The sequence below is a fragment of the Hyperoodon ampullatus genome (genome assembly GCF_949752795.1).
Source record: "Hyperoodon ampullatus genome assembly, chromosome: 3".
Classification (NCBI taxonomy): domain Eukaryota; kingdom Metazoa; phylum Chordata; class Mammalia; order Artiodactyla; family Ziphiidae; genus Hyperoodon; species Hyperoodon ampullatus.
The window spans coordinates 98,361,310-98,383,654 of NC_136916.1; the positions used below are offsets into that span (position 1 = coordinate 98,361,310).

General features: G+C 35.8%; 1 protein-coding gene across 1 annotated transcript in view; it reads right to left on the reverse strand.

The window, feature by feature from the left end:
• The window catches only part of SPRED1 (sprouty related EVH1 domain containing 1), a gene marked incomplete at both ends in the record, with an annotated part of 117,508 nt that overhangs the window by 62,218 nt on the left and 32,945 nt on the right, over window positions 1–22,345 (reverse strand). Inside the window, one exon of the mRNA XM_079699539.1 lies at window positions 5,403–5,577. Within this exon, the coding sequence (XP_079555665.1) occupies window positions 5,403–5,577 (175 nt within the window). The remainder of the gene's footprint in view (window positions 1–5,402; window positions 5,578–22,345) is intronic.

Below are 22,345 nucleotides of genomic sequence, written 5' to 3' on the forward strand. Positions count from 1 at the left end.
CCACTTCCACTTATTTCCCAACTCTGTGATATTATGGTGAATAGGAAAACCAGTATCTTTCAAGAGACAGAGCTGCTGAGTCCTAAGGGGAATGCCAGTTAACAGAATTGGTTTTTTAGTGGAGGAAGAGTACTGTAGAAGGACTGATGTTTCACAATGGAATAATTCACAGAGGCACAGTGGGAAAAGCTAAGCAGAAAATTGTCATTCTGTACTTTATAAAGTTCAATCCAAGGCAGAAAGATATTTCCCTGGTCTTTTGGGGTTTCCCATGGTGGAAAGGAGGATGAGTCCCATTTTTAATAAAGCTACTGCTATGTTATAATCATCTTATTTTCTTCGTTAAAAATACTCTAATTTTGCTTTAGGCTCTAATAACTGTAAAGAAACTCCATTTTAGAAACGTATCTTTTTAAACAACAGAACTATTATCTCATAGGCATTTTAATTTTTATAAACCACTTTTATCCACAACCTAATTACTTATTAATCCAAAACAACAATTCCTTAATCTCTTTGGCAACTTCCTAAACTTGATATCTCCTGCTTTTTCCTTTCTTCGTTTCAATTATTATACTTATTATAAACTCTAAGTTTATAATGATAGCTATAAGTTTGCTTTGACATTGAACAGTGCCTTTTTCTATTTTCCATAGAACATCTTAAGTACAGAGGTTGTAAGTCTTACTGTATCTTTCTATGTAGCCCACTCAATTTTTGTCATCTCTTAGCCCACAATATGCTTTAAAAAGCACAATAACATTAATTGGTAAATTTACAGTATTTTATTGTCCTACAATAAAAGCTTAAGAATGGCTAATTTAGATCCCCACAGTTATTAAAAACTTTGTTTAGTAGTAAATATTTTAGCAAAAATTTAATCATTATTGAAAGTTTATTCAGGTACTTATAAAGACTTTAAAAGTGTATTATAGTTCAGTAATTTAGATTTTCCTATCACATACAATTCAACTAAAAATGATCAAATAATTTAACATATACATATGGTAAGCTGATAAAATGTTTACCTATAAAATAGCAATGTCACACCAATAGAGAAGAGCCACTATAGAAAAATGAATGCAAAAGAGAAAGTTTCTATCATGGGGATCTGAAGCTCTACAGTAAAGATTATCTATACAAATTAACAGTTAAGTTTTAGTTAGCATTTAAAAAAATGTGATCCAAGATAACACTAATTTATATTAAAGAATTAAAGGGAGAAATCAAAGCTATAAAGATTTAGAAGGAAATGGAGGATACAATTCATACATATCAACAAAAGGGGTTCTGAGAAGCTATCCTTGTCAAAGACCATTCCATACATCCCTAAGTATCTGGGAGAAAGTACTTTCATTATCTTGGGCTACAACACCAAAGCCTGGTGTTTTTTCAATTTCTCCTGAATTATCAATAAAGTATGAAAGCCAATTACATAAAGCAGTGCTTTCCAACTTATTTCTCAGGCATACTCAGAAAAATAACAATTATAAGGCAACCAGAAAAGAGAAGGAGCCTAGTGGTTAAGAGGCAAAGAGACTTGGAGGCTCCAGCCACTTTTATCTGTTAATCCCACAGCCTGGGAAGCTCTAATTTAGATTAGCAACTTGGGAAATAAACTCTATCTTTGTAAGTATCACAAAAACAAGCAAGTTATAGGTAAGCATCATAGGAAATAATTTCAGGTCACTCTGAATGAATGAATACTGAGCAAATTATACAAAATGCCACCTTCTTGAAAAATCCTCATCAGCCTGCTCTTGATTTGTGCTCCCTTTCTTATCAAAAAAAAGAAAAAAGAAAAAAAGAGTGAAATATAACCCTCTGGGAAGTGTAACAAGACATTTTTAGGACAAGTACTTGTAAATCTACGACTGGAAAAATCTACTAAATGCTTCGTTCACTCTTCAGAAAAGCTATCTTTCATCTTCACTACTGTAACTAGTATTTTGACTATTATAAGCCCTCTTTAAAATATTATCTAGTATTTCTTTATTAGCTACACAAGTGGCTATAGGTACCTCATTACTAATTATCTATTCTTTCTTAAAGGACACAAGTTTTTTCCTGAGGTATGAGGGGTAGGTATCTCACTTCATTTCTAGAATTCATCCAAGGTAGAGGACTCTAAGATGTGACCCACAGACAAAATGAGTAGAGAACAGTTTGTAGCACTATCTTTTACATGATTAACTATTACATAGGAACAATATTAAAGTTCAGTTTACTCATCAAGAAGGGTATTACAGAAAACCATCATTAACTTTGTAAACTTATAGATTCAACAGTCACAGTGTACACCTTTTTTATATTACTAGAACCCAGAAAAATGGATTAAAATAAAGCCAATCAATAAAAATATCTATAGAAATGAACATTAATGACCCCAAAATGTGGTGATAATGTAAAAGAATAATACTTCAATTCTGTAATTGCTTCAGAAGTATCTTAGAAGTGTATTATGCAGCAGAAGGGGCCAATTAATCTGCTTATTTCAATGTCACTGTCCCATTTATCTTGAGACTTCACAAGACTGCTATTTTCAATTTATGGCCATGCATTATTGCCTCTGCCTTTGATCATACAATTCCCCATAACCTAAAATGCTTTATTATAACTATTCCCTATAAGAATTAAGACAATCCTCCAATTGAAAGTAATGTTTCCTTTATGTCTACACTGAGATATACTTATCATTCCTGTTTCACAAATAACAAGCTTCCTCAAGGAGAAGTGGTTAAGTGAAACAACCATTTTGATTCCCAGGTCAGTGCTTCTATCAAAAGAACCTATTTTCTTGTTAGTCTATTATGATTCTACACCTTAGGATTAAGTTAAGGGCTCCTTTTTATGTCCCACATTAGGAAATAAGTTTGTATTATGTCCAAATCCCAGGCTTACTCTCTCTAAGCTTATGTCAAAGCCACACTCTGAGCAACCACCTAAAACATTAATCTGAGCTTATCTCTGACCATCCTCACTCCGAGTGATACAGATTTGGTTCCTTATTTAATTTTCCTCAAGTAAACTGTTCATGCTCATCAATATAGCCAATAGAGTAGTCCCTTGGTATCCACAGGGGATTGGTTCCAGGACCCGCCCCCCAGCCCCCACTGATACTAAAATCTGCAGATGCTCAAGTCCTTATATAAAATGGCATAGTATCTGCATATAACCCACGCATCCTCCCTCCCATATACTTTAAGTCATCTCTAAATTATTTATAATACCTAATACAAAGTAAATGCTATGTAAATAGTTGGCAGCACAAGGAGAATTCAGGTTTTGCTTTTTGGAACTTTCTGTAATTTCTTTTCCAAATATTTTCCATCTGTGGTTGGTTGAATCCAGAGATGTGAAACCCATGGATATGGAGGGTCGACTGTGCTCTGTTTCATTCTGATATTTTTTTTCCCTCTTTTTCACATCTAGGTCATCTTTTCCTTGTTCTTATGCTTTTTTCTAGCAAGCTTTTTTTTCTCCCTTTCTCCACCTTTGACTTCTTTCTTCTCTTTTTCCGTCTTTACTATTAAAAAAATGCCTTAGAGGGCTTCCCTCGTGGCGCAGTGATTGAGAGTCCGCCTGCTGGTGCAGGGGACGCGGGTTCGTGCCCCGGTCTGGGAGGATCCCACGTGCCGCGGAGCGGCTGGGCCCGTGAGCCATGGCCGCTGAGCCTGCGCATCCGGAGCCTGTGCTCCACAACGGGAGAGGCCACAACAGTGAGAGGCTCACGTACCACAAAAAAAAAAAAAAAAAAAAAAAAAAAAATGCCTTAGATTATCACTATTTTACTCAGTTTCTAAAACCTACAACTTCTTCTCCAACAACACTCCCCAATTATCAACAGCTCAGACAAAACGCACTACATTCCAGGACAGGTCACAATAGGCTCTCTCTTAGAAGTCTACAAGCCATATTTTAAATAAGCATCAGTATATGCTAGCCACCATGTTATCCAAGGCCAGAAGCACATTTAAATATTTAAACTTTTAGAGATGACATGTTAAATTCATCATATATACTTCTGACTTCAAATGGGGTTTCCTAGTCCTAAAACCACATTCTGGTTAATTGAGATACACAGTAGTAAATCCTAAACTTACAAAAAATTAGAGTTAGAAGGCTTTCAAGACGATTTAGGAAAACTCTCCAGTTAACTGAGACAGAAACTGGAGCACAGACAAGTTAGGCAACTTTTAAAATTACTGAAATAATTCAATAGTAAAAAATATCCAGAAACCAAGAACCAAAATTAAAAGTAGGTTTATTCAAAATGTTCATGTATGAAAGAATTATTCAACACTTAAAACACATTTTCAATAGAAATAATATTATAGATGCTGAATGAGCTCACAAACTAATCCACAGATATATAGTTAAAGGGAATAACAGTTATGTTCAAGAGTCTTGGAAATTTGGGGCACTTTATTCTCTTTTTGCTTCTAAGTTGTACGCTCTCTGCTTAATGCAGGAATGACATTAACATTACTCAGCTTTTTAGATATGATTATTTTTTGGCTCACGAATGAAATAAAAGAGAAAGAATTTTCTACACTAATTAAGAGAGAGTAGACGTCTAACATTATCAAAGGTTAGATTCAAATTTTTAAATGTATGAATATAAGAAAACACTTGTCTGGGTGGAAGATAGTAGAGTTAAAACCTAGGATGGGCACCAGGTAGTCATATGATGAGCCTAGATTGATAGGGGATGAAGAGAAACAATCTGAGAACACAAGAGTCTAGGATAGGGGCCAGCAAAATGTTTCTGTAAGGAGCCAGATATTTACAGTCTCTGTTGCAACTACTCAACTCTGTCACTGCAGTGTGAAAGCAGCCAGAGACAAAATGTAAACAGATCAGGTTGGCTACGTGCCAATAAAACTTTACTTATGGACATAGAAATTTGAATTTCATATAATTTTCATGTTCATAGAATTATTACTCTTTGATTTTTTCCAGTCATTTAAAAATGTAAAAACCATTCTTAACTCATGGGCTATACAAAAACACATGACAGGCCTGGATGTGGCCTGTGGACTATAGTGCCAACCTCCCGTCTAGGGAACAGTGGGGAGAAGGGGAAGATGGTGCACCTGGGTTAATAACTAGGGGGACTATTCATGAATGTTCTTGCATTAAACCTAACAGAAAAGCAGCTCTCCTCCAACACATGCACATTAATGTCAGTCCCAGCTGCAAAGAAACAGGCATATTTTGCTGTCTTTAACTTTAAAAGAGCTACAGAAACAATCATTGATCCTGGACAAAAATAATTTTCATAAATAATAGTATATAATAAATAATAGTATATAATAAATAATAAATAATAGTATACTAATCATAATTTTAAACAGAAAATTCATTCTATAGAATTTTAAAATAATAGCAATATTCATTACCATTTTGTCCCTGAGTCGCTCTCCACGGATAAAAAAGTCAGCACAGCCATTCTCTTCCTGGTGAGGGACTTTGAAGACAGTGACGCAGCTTAGTCCACTCCCTCCAAGTGGTAACCATCCACCACTTGAGTCATCCCGGGTCATCACCACAGCTCGCACTCGTGCATAACTATTACTAAAATAGATGCAAAGATTAGAAGTTAGCTTTTCCATAAACAAAAAACAGCCAAGGTGTCAGTCTTGCTTGAGAAAGCAAAGACCACATCAATTAACGTGTAGTAACTAAAGTGTTTACTACTTCCATGACAGTCCACAGACAGTAACCTGACTGAAAAAGATCAAAAACCACAGAGTAACTGACTTAAAGGTTAACTTATTTTGAAGACCAATCTCACAATAAAAGACTACAGATCTCTTATTTCAATTCATCATTTGAGTAGTTCAAGCACATCTGATTGCCATGGAACATGTAACAAAGGATCCCAGAGACAAACACGGTCAAACTACATAGTCTGCCATCACAGTTATCTAATATATGTCCACCTCCTACAATATAACCAGGACAAATTACTGCTGTACCTTAGCACATTTAATTGTGACATCTGTATGTTTCTAACATTTTTGAAATATAAGTAAAATGCTGAAACAAACATGCTTATTAACTCAGACACATTTTTGATTTTTTCTAACACCTGGGAATCTAAATCACAAATATATATACACGTTTTATTTTAGTAAGTTATCACGTAAATTGGTCTTTCATGCCCTCTTTTTGGCAGACTATTCTTAAGAGAGACCATATTCCAGTTCCACTTAGAATCATTTCCCAGTATTAGCCACAACTATTTTTTACATAAAATCTAAGTAATGTTTCATATACTAATGTTCTAGATAACTGATATCTCAGAATTTTAGTTATAAAACTTTTAATATAATAATTATTAATGAAATCCTTTCTAAAAGTGGTATACCTTGCTGACTTCTTAGAAAATTACACTGAATATAACTTAAACATGTCTTGGTTATTACTACTATCAACTGAGGTTCAATGTAACAGTTATGTGCTACTTAGTGTCTCTGCACGTTCTAAGTGTTAGGTTGCCAGTTGTCATTTCTGTTGTCAGAGTGCTTGTGTGAGATCTGCCCCTTGCTTTTTTTCTACTTTACTCTACACATAATAAGGCATATTGATATTTAATATAAAGTTCAACAAATTCTGACAAATTACACATATGTACAACCAACATGATGATCAAGATACAGAACTCCAGAAAATTCCCTGAAGCCTCCCTCCCATCAAATAGGTAACCTAGGTAACACTGCTATCCCCGGTTTCTAATATATACATTAGTTTTGCCTGTTATGGGCCTTCACATAAATGGAATCAAACAGAATCACGACTTGTACCCTTTTTGTCTCACTTCTTTCACTCATTACGCTGTTGTATTAGTACTTCATTCTTTTTTACCACTAAGTAGAGTCCTCTCGCTGAATAAATATATCACAATTCATTTATTCTTTCTTATGTTGATGGGCATTTGAAATGTTCCTAGCTGTTGGCTATTACGAATAAAGCTGTTATAAACATTCTTGTATAAGTCTTTTGTAGACGTATGTTTTCATTTCTCTTTAATAATTACCTAGGAATGGAATTGATGAGTCATAGGGTAGTAGGTTTAACTATATAAGAAACTAACAAACTGTTTTCCAAAGTGATTGGACCATTATACGTTCCCACCAACAATGTATGATAGTTTCAGTTACTCCTCATCTGCGCCAACACTTGTTTTCAGTTTTTTAAACTTTACTCATTGTACTAAGTATATAAGTAGTAACCCATTGTGATTTTTATATCCATTTTCCATGATGGATGCATGATGTTGTGCATTTTTTTCATATGCTGATTGGTCACATTTATATGCCTTCTTTTTAAGTCTTTTTTTTCTTTTTTTCTCTGCCATACCGCATGGCACACGGGATCTTAGTTCCCCAACCAGGGATCAAACCCATGCTCCCTGCAGTGGAAGTGCAGAGTCTTAACCATCGTACCGCCAGGGAAGTCCCAGTCTTTTATTTTTTATTGTGCTGTCTTTTATTATTGATTTTTAGAAGTTCTTCATACAGTCTCGACACAAGTATTCTGCCAGAGAGTTGTATACTTTTAAAGCTGCACTGTGTTGCTGGTTGAGTAAGGAGTCTAAAGTCAAACTTTATTAAGTTGGATCCTAGCTCAGCAACGTACCTACATGTCCTTGAGAAAGTTACAATACCTACCTTTAATAAATGTAAACAATGCCTGACACATAAACACTATATAAGTGTTATTATAAGTTAATTATTACTATAACAAAGAATTTAAAATTGAAGTAGTTGTCATACTGGTAATTCAAAGCCAGGGAGGAGCTGGGAAAAATTAAAATTTACAAGGTCCAACAAAATTCTCTATTAATAGGGTCAAAATAATTCTTTGTATAGAAGTTCTGAAAGTCTTTAGATTTACAGACGATTATTCTGTCTAAGCTTTTTATTATTCAGTTGTTTAGAGGCTCTGATTCTTGCCTGGGGCCAATTCTTACCAATCTTCAGTTCAGAGAACTGACCAGAGGAGTTATGGGTGCATAAAAACTGGGCTGAGGTAGATATCAAATTGGAATCCTCCTTCTGGGAGGAGCTGGAACAAGTACCTCTACTATAAACAAACATGACATGCATCCCAAGAAGCTGGAGAAGCTTATTACAGTGGAAACCATCTTGGAGGGAAACAAGTAATAGCAAATGAAGGTTATTTGGTTTATTAAGAATTTAAGTCTAAGGATATACCAGAAACATGGCACATAACTTAGACATACTAGGTTCAGATTAAATATGTGTGAATTGAACTCATGCACGTAAAGCTCAGCACATTTGAAGTTCAGTGAAGTTATGAAGTCATAAGGTAGAACTTCGGTCAAAACCAAAATTCAAGTTCCCCATAATTATTTAAGTGTTTATTTTACTCTAGGATCCTGACTCTTCCTTCTCACCTAATTAGGTAGTAAACTAGAAAATTTAAGAATTTTATACTAGATTCTACAAGACTGGGGAGACTCAAGGAGTAAAATAACCCCATTTAGAAGCTCAGTGTATATTTTAACTTCAGAGTGCAGCAGCAGTTATCCTCTTCAGAGCATATGGACTCTTATTTTATCATCTTTGAATATTACTAATTCTCATTTACAATTTGTATAATGCTTCTTAGGCATATTTTGTATTTTAAAAATATAAAACTGTGCTTAAGCAAGAGTATTAGAAAATACACGAAAACCCTAGTAATTTTAAAAGTTATCTTATGATGGTGATATTAGAATATTTTCCCTTCATTTTTCAGTTTCTCCAAAAATTATTTTATAATTAATATTTATAAATTAAAATTTAAATAAATTAAAAACTTACATTTTAACTATATCTTGGCTTTACTCAAAATACTGTAGAAATTTTAGAATGTTACTTTTAACAGTGAAGGAATATGTTTTAAACAAAAGTATCCCTAATGTAATTCTCCTCACCACTCCAGTTTCTTTTTTTCTGTTTTATGAAAGTACCACCTAGAAGAGATGTGTTGCCCTTTTAGGAAAACTGATTTCCTTACTGGAAGAATAAGGTTGCCTGATTCATTGTTCACCTTAATACAACAAAAGAGGTTTTAAAGCTGGCCAATAATTTATATAAACTGTTTTTTGAATCTCGTGTTTTCAACCATACCAAATATATAACTGTTTCCCTTAACTATTCAAGTCGATCCTTTAAACTTTAAGGTATTCTAGAAGCTTATGTAAATAAATTTGTATTCCCTATACCACAGCCTTCATTAGTTTAGAATTTAACAACTCAGCTTTCAACTTTAAGCTCTAAGACTAGAATACTTAACACAAAAATTTTCAAGTTGTTTAATGTGGGGTTTGTTTTTTTTTTGAAAGACCTTCCTTCTTGCCAAGGTTAAACTTTTCACCTGTGCTTTTAATCTCATAACTTCCTTGCCTTCAAATGTCTTCTTTCCCCAAATAAAAACAGTAACTCTTGTCTAAAAACATGCAATCACTCCCAAAGACATTAGTGGCAGCTCTTATAAACTTTGTTATACTCTGCTTTGTAGCATTATTAAAATCTGTAATTGTAATCCCCTACTTAGATAAAAAATGACTTAAGAGCAAGGAACGAAATCATAGTCTCCTACTTAAAATAACAACAAATGTTTTTTCCTGATCATGTGAACAATAGATGCCCATTCTAGTAAATGTGGAAAATAAAGAAAAATAGTATTTGCCATCATGGAATTAAAATTTAAGAATTTGTAGGATTTTTTACTCTCTCTGGGTATCATGTTTGCAATCTATTAGTCTCTGAGACAACAGCTATGTATAATGACAATGTACTCTTATTGTCAAAAACTCAGCATTTCATTCTTGGTCTTCTTTAAAATAGCTGAAAGGCACTTGTTCCCAGTAATTTATCTAAAAAGTTGAAGACGATGTGGAGAAAAGGGAACCCTTGTATACTGTTGGTAGGGATGTAAACTGGTACAGCCACGATTGAAAACAGTATGCAGGTTCCTCAAAAAACTAAACATAGAACTACCATATAATCCAGCAATTCCACTCCTGGGTATATACCTGGAAAAAATGAAAACACTTATTCGAAAAGATACATGCAGCCCAATGTTCATAGCAGCACTATTTACAATAGCCAAGACACAGAAGCAACCCAAGTGTGCCTGTCAACATATGACTGGATTAAGAAGATGTAGTATATATTTATAGTGTGTGTGTGTGTGTGTGTATATATATATATATATATATATATATATATATATATATATAAGAGAAAGAAGAACAGAGAGAAAAGGGAAGAAAAACAAAGGAAAGGTATTTTAGATGCTACTGAAACTGTGATTAAAGCCCAGACTACCTCCTATGAAGAAAATACATATATGGCTAAAAACTTACATTTGAACACAATTCTGGGGATTCACACTCCCTTCCAAGAGGTTCACAAACCTGAGATTAAGAACATTTAATCCCTAGGGTAAAGTTGCTCTGCAACAGGTTTTTAGGTCCTATAATTTACAGATTTATCAAGATGATAATTCCTTACAAATGTGTTATCTGAATGCTGGTTAAGAAGAGTTACAACACATTCTCTTAAGTAGACCACAAAATTATACTTCCAAGTGAATGAAATATGTTAAATAATATTCAGAAAATGAAAATGAAACCAAAATTAGAGCAATTAAAGTAGAAAAGAGAGGCAGAAGAGGAGGTCAGAATCAGGGAGTTGAAAATGCTACACTACTTGGCTTTGAAGACGGAAGAAGGGGTCGTGAGACAAGAATACGGGCTTCTAGAAGCTGGAAAAGGCAGGGAAATGAATTCTTCCCTAGATTTTCCAAAAAGAATGCAGCTCTACGAATAACTTGATTTTAGCCCATTGAGATCCATTTGGACTTCTGACCTTCAGCCTACAATATAATAAATTTGTATTATTTTAAGCCACTAAGTTTGTAGTGATTTGTTACAGTAGCAACAGGAAACAATACAAAAGATGAGGGAAAAACCTTCTTGAGGATATGAAAGCAATCCATATACAGGAGGTAAGATAACTATTTTCCATTTCTAACTACAACTGTACCAAAACAAAATAGCCCAAAATACCCTCAAAGAACAACAACAAAAAAGAGAAGATACTTAGAATTCCTTAAGATTTGTTCAGTACAATGAGAATTTATGATATTTTCCCATAGAGGGATATTTACAGTGACAAAACATCCTATGTTCTCTACAGTATATTTTAAGTAAACATTACCATCCAAAATATTAAACATTATTACAGAGACTGGGTATAAAAAAAGGAAGCATTTGATAGAAGTAATTTATGATATAGCACTTCACAGTGTAAGTACTTACTTGCTTTCTAAGCAGATGATATTTAGAAGATAGCCACATTAGGACTATTCACTTATCCAGTAAGCATTTATTTATATGCTTCACACATAAACAAAATTTTAAAGTTATGGTTCTTCTCTATAGAAGCTCATAAGTTAGTGGGCAAAGATATATTAACACAAATTGGGAGTACTGGAGAGGAAATGACTAATATTCATATTTGATGTGGATTTTGAATAGCAGTATATCAGGTAGAAAAAGGCAAAGGACACTTCATGGAGGGAGCATTACACAAGTATGTCATGTTTAAGGATGAGTATTAAGTTCAAGAGAGGATGGCAGGCATAAGCAGAAGAAGGGTAAGAAATGAAATAATACTTAACTTACTGGACCTTACTGTATCAAGCCTTGCACACCATGAACAAAGTTAGTACTCTAATTTATCACAATAAAGAGACCACAGGGTGACAAAAGCAAGGGAGTAGAATACTCTGATTTGTGTTTTAACAGAACTTTACTGCATCAATCCCAATGAGATGGGTTATTTCTTCATTTTACAGATATGGAAATTAAGGAATTAGTTTAATTAGAAAGATAAAGGTCTTGAAATACGCCTTCTGTATTGACAACTTTTCTTTTTGGCTGAGGTGGGTCTTCATTGCTGTGCATGGGCTTTCTCTAGTTGTGGCGAGCGGGGGCTACTCTTTGTTGGGGTGTGCAGGCTTCTTCTCATTGCGGTGGATTCTCTTGTTGCATAGCACGGGCTCTAGGCACGCAGGCTTCAGTAGTTGCAGCACACGGGCTCAGTAGTTGCAGCACACAGACTTCAGTAGTTGTGTCACTGGGCTCAGTAGTTGTGGCTCGCCAGCTCTAGAGTGCAGGTTCAGTAGTTGTGGCGCACGGGCTTAGTTGCTCTGTGTCATGTGGGATCTTCCCAGACCAGGGCTCGAACTCATGTCCCCTGCATTGGCAGGCAGATTCTTAACCACTGTGCCGCCAGGAAGTCCCTGTACTGGCAACTTTTAAAAAAATAACACTTATTATTTTCCATGTAGTAATCATCAATCTAAAGCACCACATGGCAGTCAATAACATTGTGTTTAATAGCAAGTCAGATTTCCTAGATTCCAAAGGCAGTTGAATCATTTAAAAGTTACAATCTTGAGCAAATTAAACTCTCTGTACCCTCATTTTCCTGATTTGTAAAATGGGGATAATAACTGCATCTACTGCAGGGTTTGAGAACTAAATGAGGAAATTATGCAAAGTGCTTAGCACTGTACCTGGCTCACAGTTAGGTACTCAATAAATGTTACCACTATATAGACTTGATATAATAAACTAACTCTATGATGTTACAATATCTGCATTCTGAAATGGCCTAAATTCGCCTCATTCTGTATTTATGATAGTTTTATATAACAAACTGAGGAGACAGCCCCCCTTCAGAACTTTTCACTTTTAGTAAAAATTTTTAACCACAGCTAAGTATCAGCATCAGTTATCTAAATATTCCACATACTGCTTACATGATGGAAACATTTACATCGAACCAAGTCACAGGCATCTGGGAAGTCTCCCACAAGAATGAAAACATAAAACTAAAATCTGAAGAATAAAGAGGTATTCACAAAATATTCCTTTAAAATCAACCATTCTAGGTTCTGCTAAACAGTATCATCAACCTGCCAAAGTAGTTTAAAATTCTAGCACTTAGTATGTCCCTGCCTTCTGGCATGACTACTGTCCATGTCTTAGTATGTCCCCCAACTCCTTGACTACCAGCACCGATCTTATGAAGTTTTCTAGTCTATGTCAGAAGAGCTGATATAAATAAAAGTATTCACTGTCAGTAAGAGATCAGAATGTAGAAGACAGGGAACCAACATTAATACTAGAGTTCATAATGAGATAAAAACGTTAGAATAAAATATGGTAAGTTTTAGAATAATGTTGTAGTAGGAAACGGCTTAAGATCCAGAGGCCATTAAAAAATAAAAAGATAAATTCAACTATACAAAACACATTCCTGCACAGTAAAAAAACACCATAAAGTTAAAAAAAAAAGGTAACACATTGAGAAAAAATGTACAGCAATATGTATTAGCCTTCTATTGCTGCTATAACAAATTACTGAAAACTTAGTGGCATAAAACAACACAAATTTACAGTTCTATGAGTTGGAAGTCCAAAGGGCTTCACAAGGCTAAAATCAAGGTGCTGGCACTGCTGCATTCCTTTTAGGAGGCCATAGAAGAGAATGGGTTTCCTTGTCTTTTCCAAATCCTACAAGTCATCCACATTCCCTGGTTTGTGGCCTTCCTCCATCTTCAAAGCCAGGAATATTTTCTTCTCTCTGACTCTTCTGCTATAGTCACATCTCTCTCTGACTGCAGTCACACAGTCAGGAAAGGTTCTCCAATTTTAAGGATTTCTGTGATTCAATTGGGCCCATCCAGATAATCCAGGATAATCACCCCATATGAAAGCTCATAACCTTAATCACCTCTGCAAAGTCCTAACATATTCACAGGTTCTGAGGATGAGGGCAAGGACATCTTTGAGGTATGGGTGTTTGGGGGAGGAGGATCAACACACTGTTCCGTTTTAACAGAAAACAAGCACAGTATTTCCTTAAAAATAACTTCAAAAACAATAAGAAAAAAAAATCAACAACCCAGAATAAAATAGGCAAAGTTCATGAACAAAATTCAGAGAAGAAAAATATAGGTGCCATGAAATACATAAATCAAAAACCCCTAACTTTATTCAAAAGAAGAGGACTGCAAATTAAAGACCATTATTCATTTATCAGATTGGCAAATACCAAGAAATTAGTTAACCCAGAAGTTGGTGAGGAGTACGGAAGTATGTTTGGAAGGTTATTTGGAAATATCTATCAAAACTTAAGATGTACATATTTTGTGACTCAGCAAATGCTACTTCTACCCATTTTCTTTTACATGTATGAAATTATACCTTTATAAGCAAAGTTTAAAGAAAAATGTTGTTTTTAACAGAAAAAAAGGATGAAAGCAACCTAAAGAAGACTCAATAGGAATCTAGTAAAATTATGGAACACCTATTCAATGCAATATTATGTAGCCATGACAAAAATAAGGAAGCTCTTTACATTGTCAAAGTAAGCTGATCTCTAAGTTCTATTAAGTTTTTTTTTTAAGGTACGTATGTATGTTTAGTATGCAACCATTTAGTATGCAAAAAACACATTCACACATATGCTTGTATATGAATAGAATCTTTACATAATAAAACTGGTAACTGTTTCTCTAGCAAGGGGAAATGAGACAGAGGTACAAGGGTAATTTTCCTTTCATTAAATAACCTTTTATATTTTTTGAATTTTGTACCATGTGTATGTATTACCCATTCAAAAATACATTTATTGAACTCTTATACATACACACACACTCCCTGAAGGGCTATGATCTCAAAACAGTATTTGTCTAACAGGAGCTAGCACGTGCCATAACAGTACAATAATGACTATTTTGCAGAATGCAGATTGATCTGAACAGCCTTGTTCCCCTCCCTGATGTCAAAACCTGCTGCACCCTGCACCCCTCCCATCAACCTGAGAGAGGCAATAACTCTGCTCTGTTTCCACCTGTTTACAATTTATAGCTCTCTCCAGTCATACACACACACTTGTTCAAACATAAGGACTGGCATCCCAGCTCTCTCCACATACCTCTAAGAACATCCCACAAATCATATCATATGCATGTATTCCTTTGAAAGATGTTGGGCTCATTTTACTAAAAGTAGTTGCTCTGTATAAGGGCAGAAAGCAAATAAGGTCTTACCTGAAGAAAGCTGGATATTCTCATATTGGATATACAAAAAATAGGCATGTCCTAAGAGAGGAAATACAAACTCAGAAGGCGGACAGTCAGGAGAAAGGATTCCAGAGTCCTCTCACACCTCAGAACAAGGTTTCAAGAAGGAAAGGTGTGCTTTAGGGGTTCCTGGGTGGTAGGAGAAAAATGATTTCTACCTTTGAAAGCAGACATGTTTAGCAGAGAGGTATTCCTACAGATGCCAAGGTGAACATGACAATCTCTAAATTATAACAATTATCTAGTTTTATTTATTACTCTCCAGAAAGTCTTTCCTGATGCCTATCATTGGGCTAGATATCTTTTGTAAATGCTTCCATCATGTAAAGTGTGAGCAGGAGACTCAAATAATTGATATTTGATGGTTAGCTGTGGTTGATAATTCTTATTTAAAGCAAAAAGGAAACAGTGCTCTCTTTTTCTGATTTAGGTTAGGTACATTATATCCTCATGAGTATTGTTATGTAGTTATATGAGAAGTTCCTTTTTACCAAGTAGGAGGAAGGCACAGTAGTTTATTACTCTAGTTTCTCAGGGTCTTTAGTAAATTTATACTGCCTGATTTTATCTGTGCCACCAGAGATATTAATGAAAAAACTGTAGGTTTATGCCTGAGATGAAGTAATAATCTTTTGACTGTATCAGGGCAATGGCAAGAACATTCAGTGAGAGATCACTGCTCTCTCTGGTCAGGGAACAGACTCAGGGAAATTCAACTGACAGTACTGAAGAGGGAATTCTTTCACTGTCAATATAAGATGGCTTTCGCTAATGAAGCCAAAAGAATCCCTTACCTTTAATATCCACAACTTCTGAATATGTTGCCAACTCCTTTTATATGGTTCTGTACATGTTACCTTATTTTTAGCAGAGGTGAAGGGCACTCACTTTTTCAAATGCACCTGCCTGCAAGTATTTAGTGTGCAGCTTTGCCCATGCTAAGAATGCATATAACATCTTGGCATTTAATGGCAAGGAACAGAGGAATAACAGGGGTAAGCTGCCAACCCTGCAAATCTAGGATGCCAATTCTTCAGGGGTCAGGCCACAAGCTGAGGATGCTAAAGATATGGAATCAGTGGCAGGGACCCAAATTAATCAGCAAAATAATCTCCTGAGAAAAAGGAAGTATCTCCACATTCAATATTAAAAATCACCAACATCTGAGAGTACGGGTTATGGCTAACACTTGAAGATAAGTCCTATGAGTACCTCCATAAAATAGGCATTTAATAAATATGTGTACAACTGAATCCAGAAATAAAAAATAAAATCCAATGAAGCAGCATGAAAACTTCTCAGCTCTTCTTATAAATACCTATCAAGAGTGTTCAGTGGTTCTTACAATACCTATCAAGAGAGAAGTAGACAGCACGAGGTGGCTTGAACACTTAATCAAATGATAATCGAGTCAAAATTTAGGAGCCTTCAGTGATGGAGGTACATAAATACACAATGTTAATTAACACTATCCTACAGAAGGAAGTTTATAGAGTTCCTCTGAAAATGCCACATTAGTCTGGGAATAGAAAGTACAATGGTAAATAGCTAATCCTAATTGTGCAATTGTGGGACCTTTGAACATTTTTTTCCTTCCAAATTCAACATAAATGGACTCAATTTTCACTGAAAATTTAATACCCTACAGCAGTGCTGTCCAATCGAAATACAATGCAAGCCAAATACATAATCTTCAACTTTCCAGTAGTTAGAGTAAAAAAGTAAAGAGGAGGATGGCCATGAAAATGGTAGAAAAAGGAGCTCTAAGAGCCCATCGCACAACACAAATACTAAGAAAAGAACAAAAATTGCCAGGCAACTTTGTCAGAACTCTAGAAAACAGTCAAAGGTTTACAGTGATGAAGCAAATGCTAAATCAAAAGGCAACTTTAAAATGGTAGGAAAGCTTTGTGGCACTTTTATTTGCCAGTGGTCTAACCTCACTTCCCACCCCTGCCTCAGCAGTGGTCTTTTTTTTTTTTTAAATAAATAAATTTATTTATTTATTTATTTTTGGCTGTGTTGGGTCTTCGTCGCTGCACGGGGGCTTTCTCTAGTTGCGGTGAGCAGGGGCTACTCTTCGTTGCAGTGTGTAGGCTTCTCACTGCAGTGGCTTCTCTTGTGGAGCACAGGGTCTAGGCGCACAGGCTTCAGTAGTTGTGGCACGCAAGCTCAGCAGCTGTGGCACACGGGCTTAGCTGCTCTGCAGCATGTGGGATCTTCCCAGACCAGGGCTCAAACCCATGTCCCCTGCATTGGCAGGCAAATTCTTCACCACTGCACCACCAGGGAAGTTCCATCAGCAATGGTCTTAAAGATGACAGTCTGCATTCTCAGTATGGGATCCTGGTCCCTGGTTCCAGAGGGAGCACAGCAGACCTTAGTCTCAAAGAATTCTGTCTGGAGCTATGTGAAGGACTGACACAAGGCATTTGCATTCCTCAAACACATCGTAAGACAAATGAACAACCAGCTGCTGCTGGGGGCAAAATATCACAATGAGGCCAACAATAGATGTACCAAAAGCCTGAGAGGAAAAGCTGGGGAGACAGTTTTTCTTGGGAATTAAGAAGCCATATGCATACCCAGGGCAGAACACATGTTCAGAAAAGATCTGGGAAGACCCGAAGTTTTCATCTAGCCTCAGCACAAGCAGGAAGTAATGGGTAAGGCAAAGTTGTAAACGGCTTGTCTAAGCATTAAAGGAGTGCCATGATACAGAGATAATCTGCAAAGAATGGGAGAGTTTTCCTTCCTTCCTCCCTCCCTCCCTCTCTCTTTTTTTAAACTCCTGGTGTTAAAGAAAATCTTTGTCAAAACACAAAAGGATCACAGGCAACAAGAACAGAGACTTCAGAGACCACACATGGCAAGAAATAAAGACTTTACAAAAACAGTTTAGAAAAACAACCAAACAACCACAGCCCACAGCCAGCAACAAAACAAACCCTGAAGAATGGGAAGAATACAAGTTCCAGAGTTATCACATTAAAATATTCAAACTGCTCAATTTTCAACAAAAATTTATGAAATATGAAAAGAAACATGAAAGTATGGCCCATTCACAGATGAAGTTAATGGAAGCTATCCCTGATGAAGCAGAGATACTGGACTTAGTACACAAACACTTTAAGTTAACTGTCTTAAATATACTCAAAAAGGTAAAGGAAACCAGGAAAACAATGTATGAGCAAAGAGAAAATATCAATAAAGAAACAGAAATTACAAAAAGGAGCCAATATTACTCAGCCGTAAAAAGGAACGAAATTGGGTCATTTGTAGAGATGTGGATGGACCTAGAGACTGTCATACAGAGTGAAGTAAGTCAGAAAGAGAAAAACAAATATTGTATATTAACGCATATATGTGGAATCTAGAAAAATGGTACAGATGAACCAGTCTGCAAGGCAGAAATAGACACAGATGTAGAGAACAAACGTATGGACACCAAAGGGGGAAAGCGGGGGCGGTGGTGGTGGTGGTGTGATGAATCGGGAGATTGGGATTGACATGTATACACTGATGTGTATAAAATGGATAACTAATAAGAACCTGCTATATAAAAAATAAAATAAAATAAAATTCAAAAAAAAATAGTAGCCAAATAGAAATTTGGGAGCTGGTAAGTACAGTACCTGAAATGAAAACTTCGTTAAAAAGTTTCAATAGCAGATTTGAGCAAGCAGAAGAATCAGTGAGCTTAAAGATATGTCAACTGAAATGACCCAATCTGAGGTGCAGAAAGAAAAATGAATGAGAAAAAATGAGCAGAGCCTAAGAAATCTGTGGGATGCTATCAAATGTACCAATGTATGTATAATGGGGAGGCTCAGGAGAGAAGAGAAAGGGGCAGAAAGACTATCTGAAGTGGCCAGAAAACTTTCCAAATTTGATAAAGATATAATAAATCTACACATCGAAGAAGTCAAACTCCAAAATGGATAAACAAAGGGATAGAAACTGGAGTGGTTGAAAGACAAAGAATCTTGAAAGCAGTGAAAGAAAAGCTACTCGTCATATACAAGGGAATCTCAATAAGATTAACAGCTGACTTATAGCAAACAATGGAGGCCAGAGGCAGTGGGATGACATATTTCAGGTGCTGAAAGAAAAAAAAAATGTCAACCAATCTGTACGTAGCAGAGTACCCTTCAAAAATGAAAGAGAAATTAAGACATTCTCAGATAACTGAAGGGCTGAGGGAGTTTGCCTCTATACTTTGGGATGAAATGAAAGGACGCTAGATAGTAACTCAAAGCCATATGAAGAAATAAAGAACTCTGGTAAGGGTTATTACATAGGTAAATATAAAGCTATTATCATTGTATTTTTGGTTTTTAACTTCTCTTTTTGTCTACAGTAATTATAAATCTATATTAATGGGCCCATTAATGCATAAAGATGTAAACTGTGACAATAACAACATAAAAGGGAGTGGAGATGAACAGAAGCAGAGCTTTTATAGGCTATTAAAGCTAAGCTAGTACCAATTTAAACTATATCAACTTATATACGGTCTATAAGACACTGACTTTACATCCAAAACTACAAACAGGTTGAAAATGAAAAGATGAGAACAGTATTCCATAAAACAAGAGAGCTGGGGTGAATATATTAATATTATTATAAGAAACAGAGGTCAGGGCTTCCCTGGTGGCGCAGTGGTTGAGAGTCAGCCTGCCAATGCAGGGGATGCAGGTTCGTGCCTGGGTCCGGGAGGATCCCACATGCCGCGGAGCGGCTGGGCCCGTGAGCTATGGCTGCTGAGCCTGCGCATCCGGAGCGGGTGCTCCGCAACTGGAGAGGCCACAACAGTGAGAGGCCCGCGTACCGCAAAAAAAAAAACACAACAGAGGTCATTATATATTGATAAAAGGGTCAATTCATGAAGAAGATGTAACACTTATAAACATATATGCACCAAACAGCAGAGTCCCAAACTATATGAAGTAAACACTGACAAGACTGAAGGGAGAAACTGACCTACAGTAATAGTTGGAGACTTTAATACCTACCATACTTTTAATAATGAATACAACATCATCTAATAAAAAAAGAATAAAGTACTGATATGCTGCAACATGGTACCTCACAAATATGCTAAATGGAAAAAAAAAAGCCATACACAAAAGGTCACATACTGCATGATTTCATTTATATGAAATACCTAAAATAGGCAAATCTATAGACAGAAAATAGATTGGTGGTTGCCAGGGGATTAGGGGTATGGTAAAAGAGAAAAACTGCTTAATGGATATGGGTTTGGTTGTTTTTTTGGCGGGGTGGGGGGCTACACAGCTTGCAGGATCTTAATTCCCTGACCAGGGATTGAACCAGGGCTTTCAGCAGTGAAAGCAGAGTCCTAACCACTGGACAGCCAGGGAATTCCCATGGGTTTGTGGGGTTTTTTTAGGGTGATAAAAAGTTTTGGAACTACACAGAGATGGGGGTTGCACAGCAATATGAATGTACTAAATGCCACTATGTTGTACACTTTAAATGGTTAAATTTATATTATATGTGAATTGCATCTCAATTTTTAAAAAGTGAATGCAGGTGGAATTAATGTTAATAGTATACTTTAATCCATTATATCCAACATATTTAAATAGATAATACAAAATAATCAATGAGGTATTTTATATTTTTTTCATACTAAGTCTTTGAAATTTGGTGCACATTTTACAAATATAGCATATGTCAATTCTGATTAGTGCTCAATAGTCGTATGTAGCTAACAGCTACCATACTGGCCAGGGAATCTTATTAAAAGATTACAAAAATAAGTTGTCAGGTGAGCATATATTGAAAGAAGACATTCTTAAAATCTGGAATACTTACTTTCTATCTTACAAGACTTGTAGGTAATTTCCAGTACTTTCTCTTTTTTATAAATTGAAGTAGCCACCAAAGAAATAAATATATGCATAATCCTACCTTCGACCATATTTTCTCCCCTGGAATGGTCTTTACAGCTAGGTAAAAGACCACCACTTAACTCTCATCTTGTCCTTTAGAGACTATAAAGGCTTCTCCTTCTGGTGAATTCAATGTATTCATCACGTATCTTTCAGGCAGTTATTACCCTTATGATTCCTCTGACATTATCTTCTATTATTTAACTTCCAATTCTCCAATTTATCACATCTTAAACTTCCCTGCCCACCTGTATGTAGTGCCTCGTATACAGCAAGAACTTAACATTCAACATTTTCCTGTTCCATCATAACTCTCTCCCTACTACAACTAATAAACAATATTTCATATGCAGGTAATGATGATACCAAAAGGACACCTGCAACATCCTCGTAGCAATTCAGGGGCTATTCTTTAGCTCCTTAATTGATAGTTAAGTTATGAGGGGATGAAACCCCATGCGTATGAAATCATGAATGCATGGAAACACTCCTGGCTTAAAAGCCCCACATTCCATACAAGAGTCAAAATATCTCGTAACAAACAGTCCATGGACATAGCTCCTTGAACTCCTGGCAAGGGATATACCCAAGTAAACAAATACGCCACGTTCAGGGCAGAGCAAAGTTCTGGCTTTCCACCAGGTATATATATTTAGTTCATTCACAATCCTCCCCATGCAGATGCCGTTTACCAATCAGCAATGTTGCCTACTAACACAACTGACATTCTATCTTCATCAGGATTCCAGACGACCAGAGCTTAACCCAAAGTCATTTTCCATAAAGAAGAATAGAGTTGGTTAGGTCTTTATTATGTAAAACAGAGTAACTGCTAAGTAGATGGGGACACATTTACATACATACATAAGGAGGTGCTCGCTCAATGTAATTCAGTTTATTAATATCAACAATCAGAATATGGATATTACCTAATTACATGTAACTTATTCATTGTAATAATATTCTGTTTAAGACTAAAGTTTCTTATGTATGTATTTTTAATAATGAGTTGTAAATATGAAAACATTGCTGCTTTCAACAAGTAAAATATCCTCCAACAACATCTCAACTAAAATGTCACTGACAGAGGCAGAAAAATATTCTAGTCACACCTTATTTAAAAAGTGGACTGTGACAGAACATTTAGAAATAGCATCAGATATGTATCCGGAGTTGTGGGGACAGAGAGCAGGTGAGGAAGTTTATGAGAACTGCCAGCCAATTTGTGCTGGCAGAGTAGATTTTAA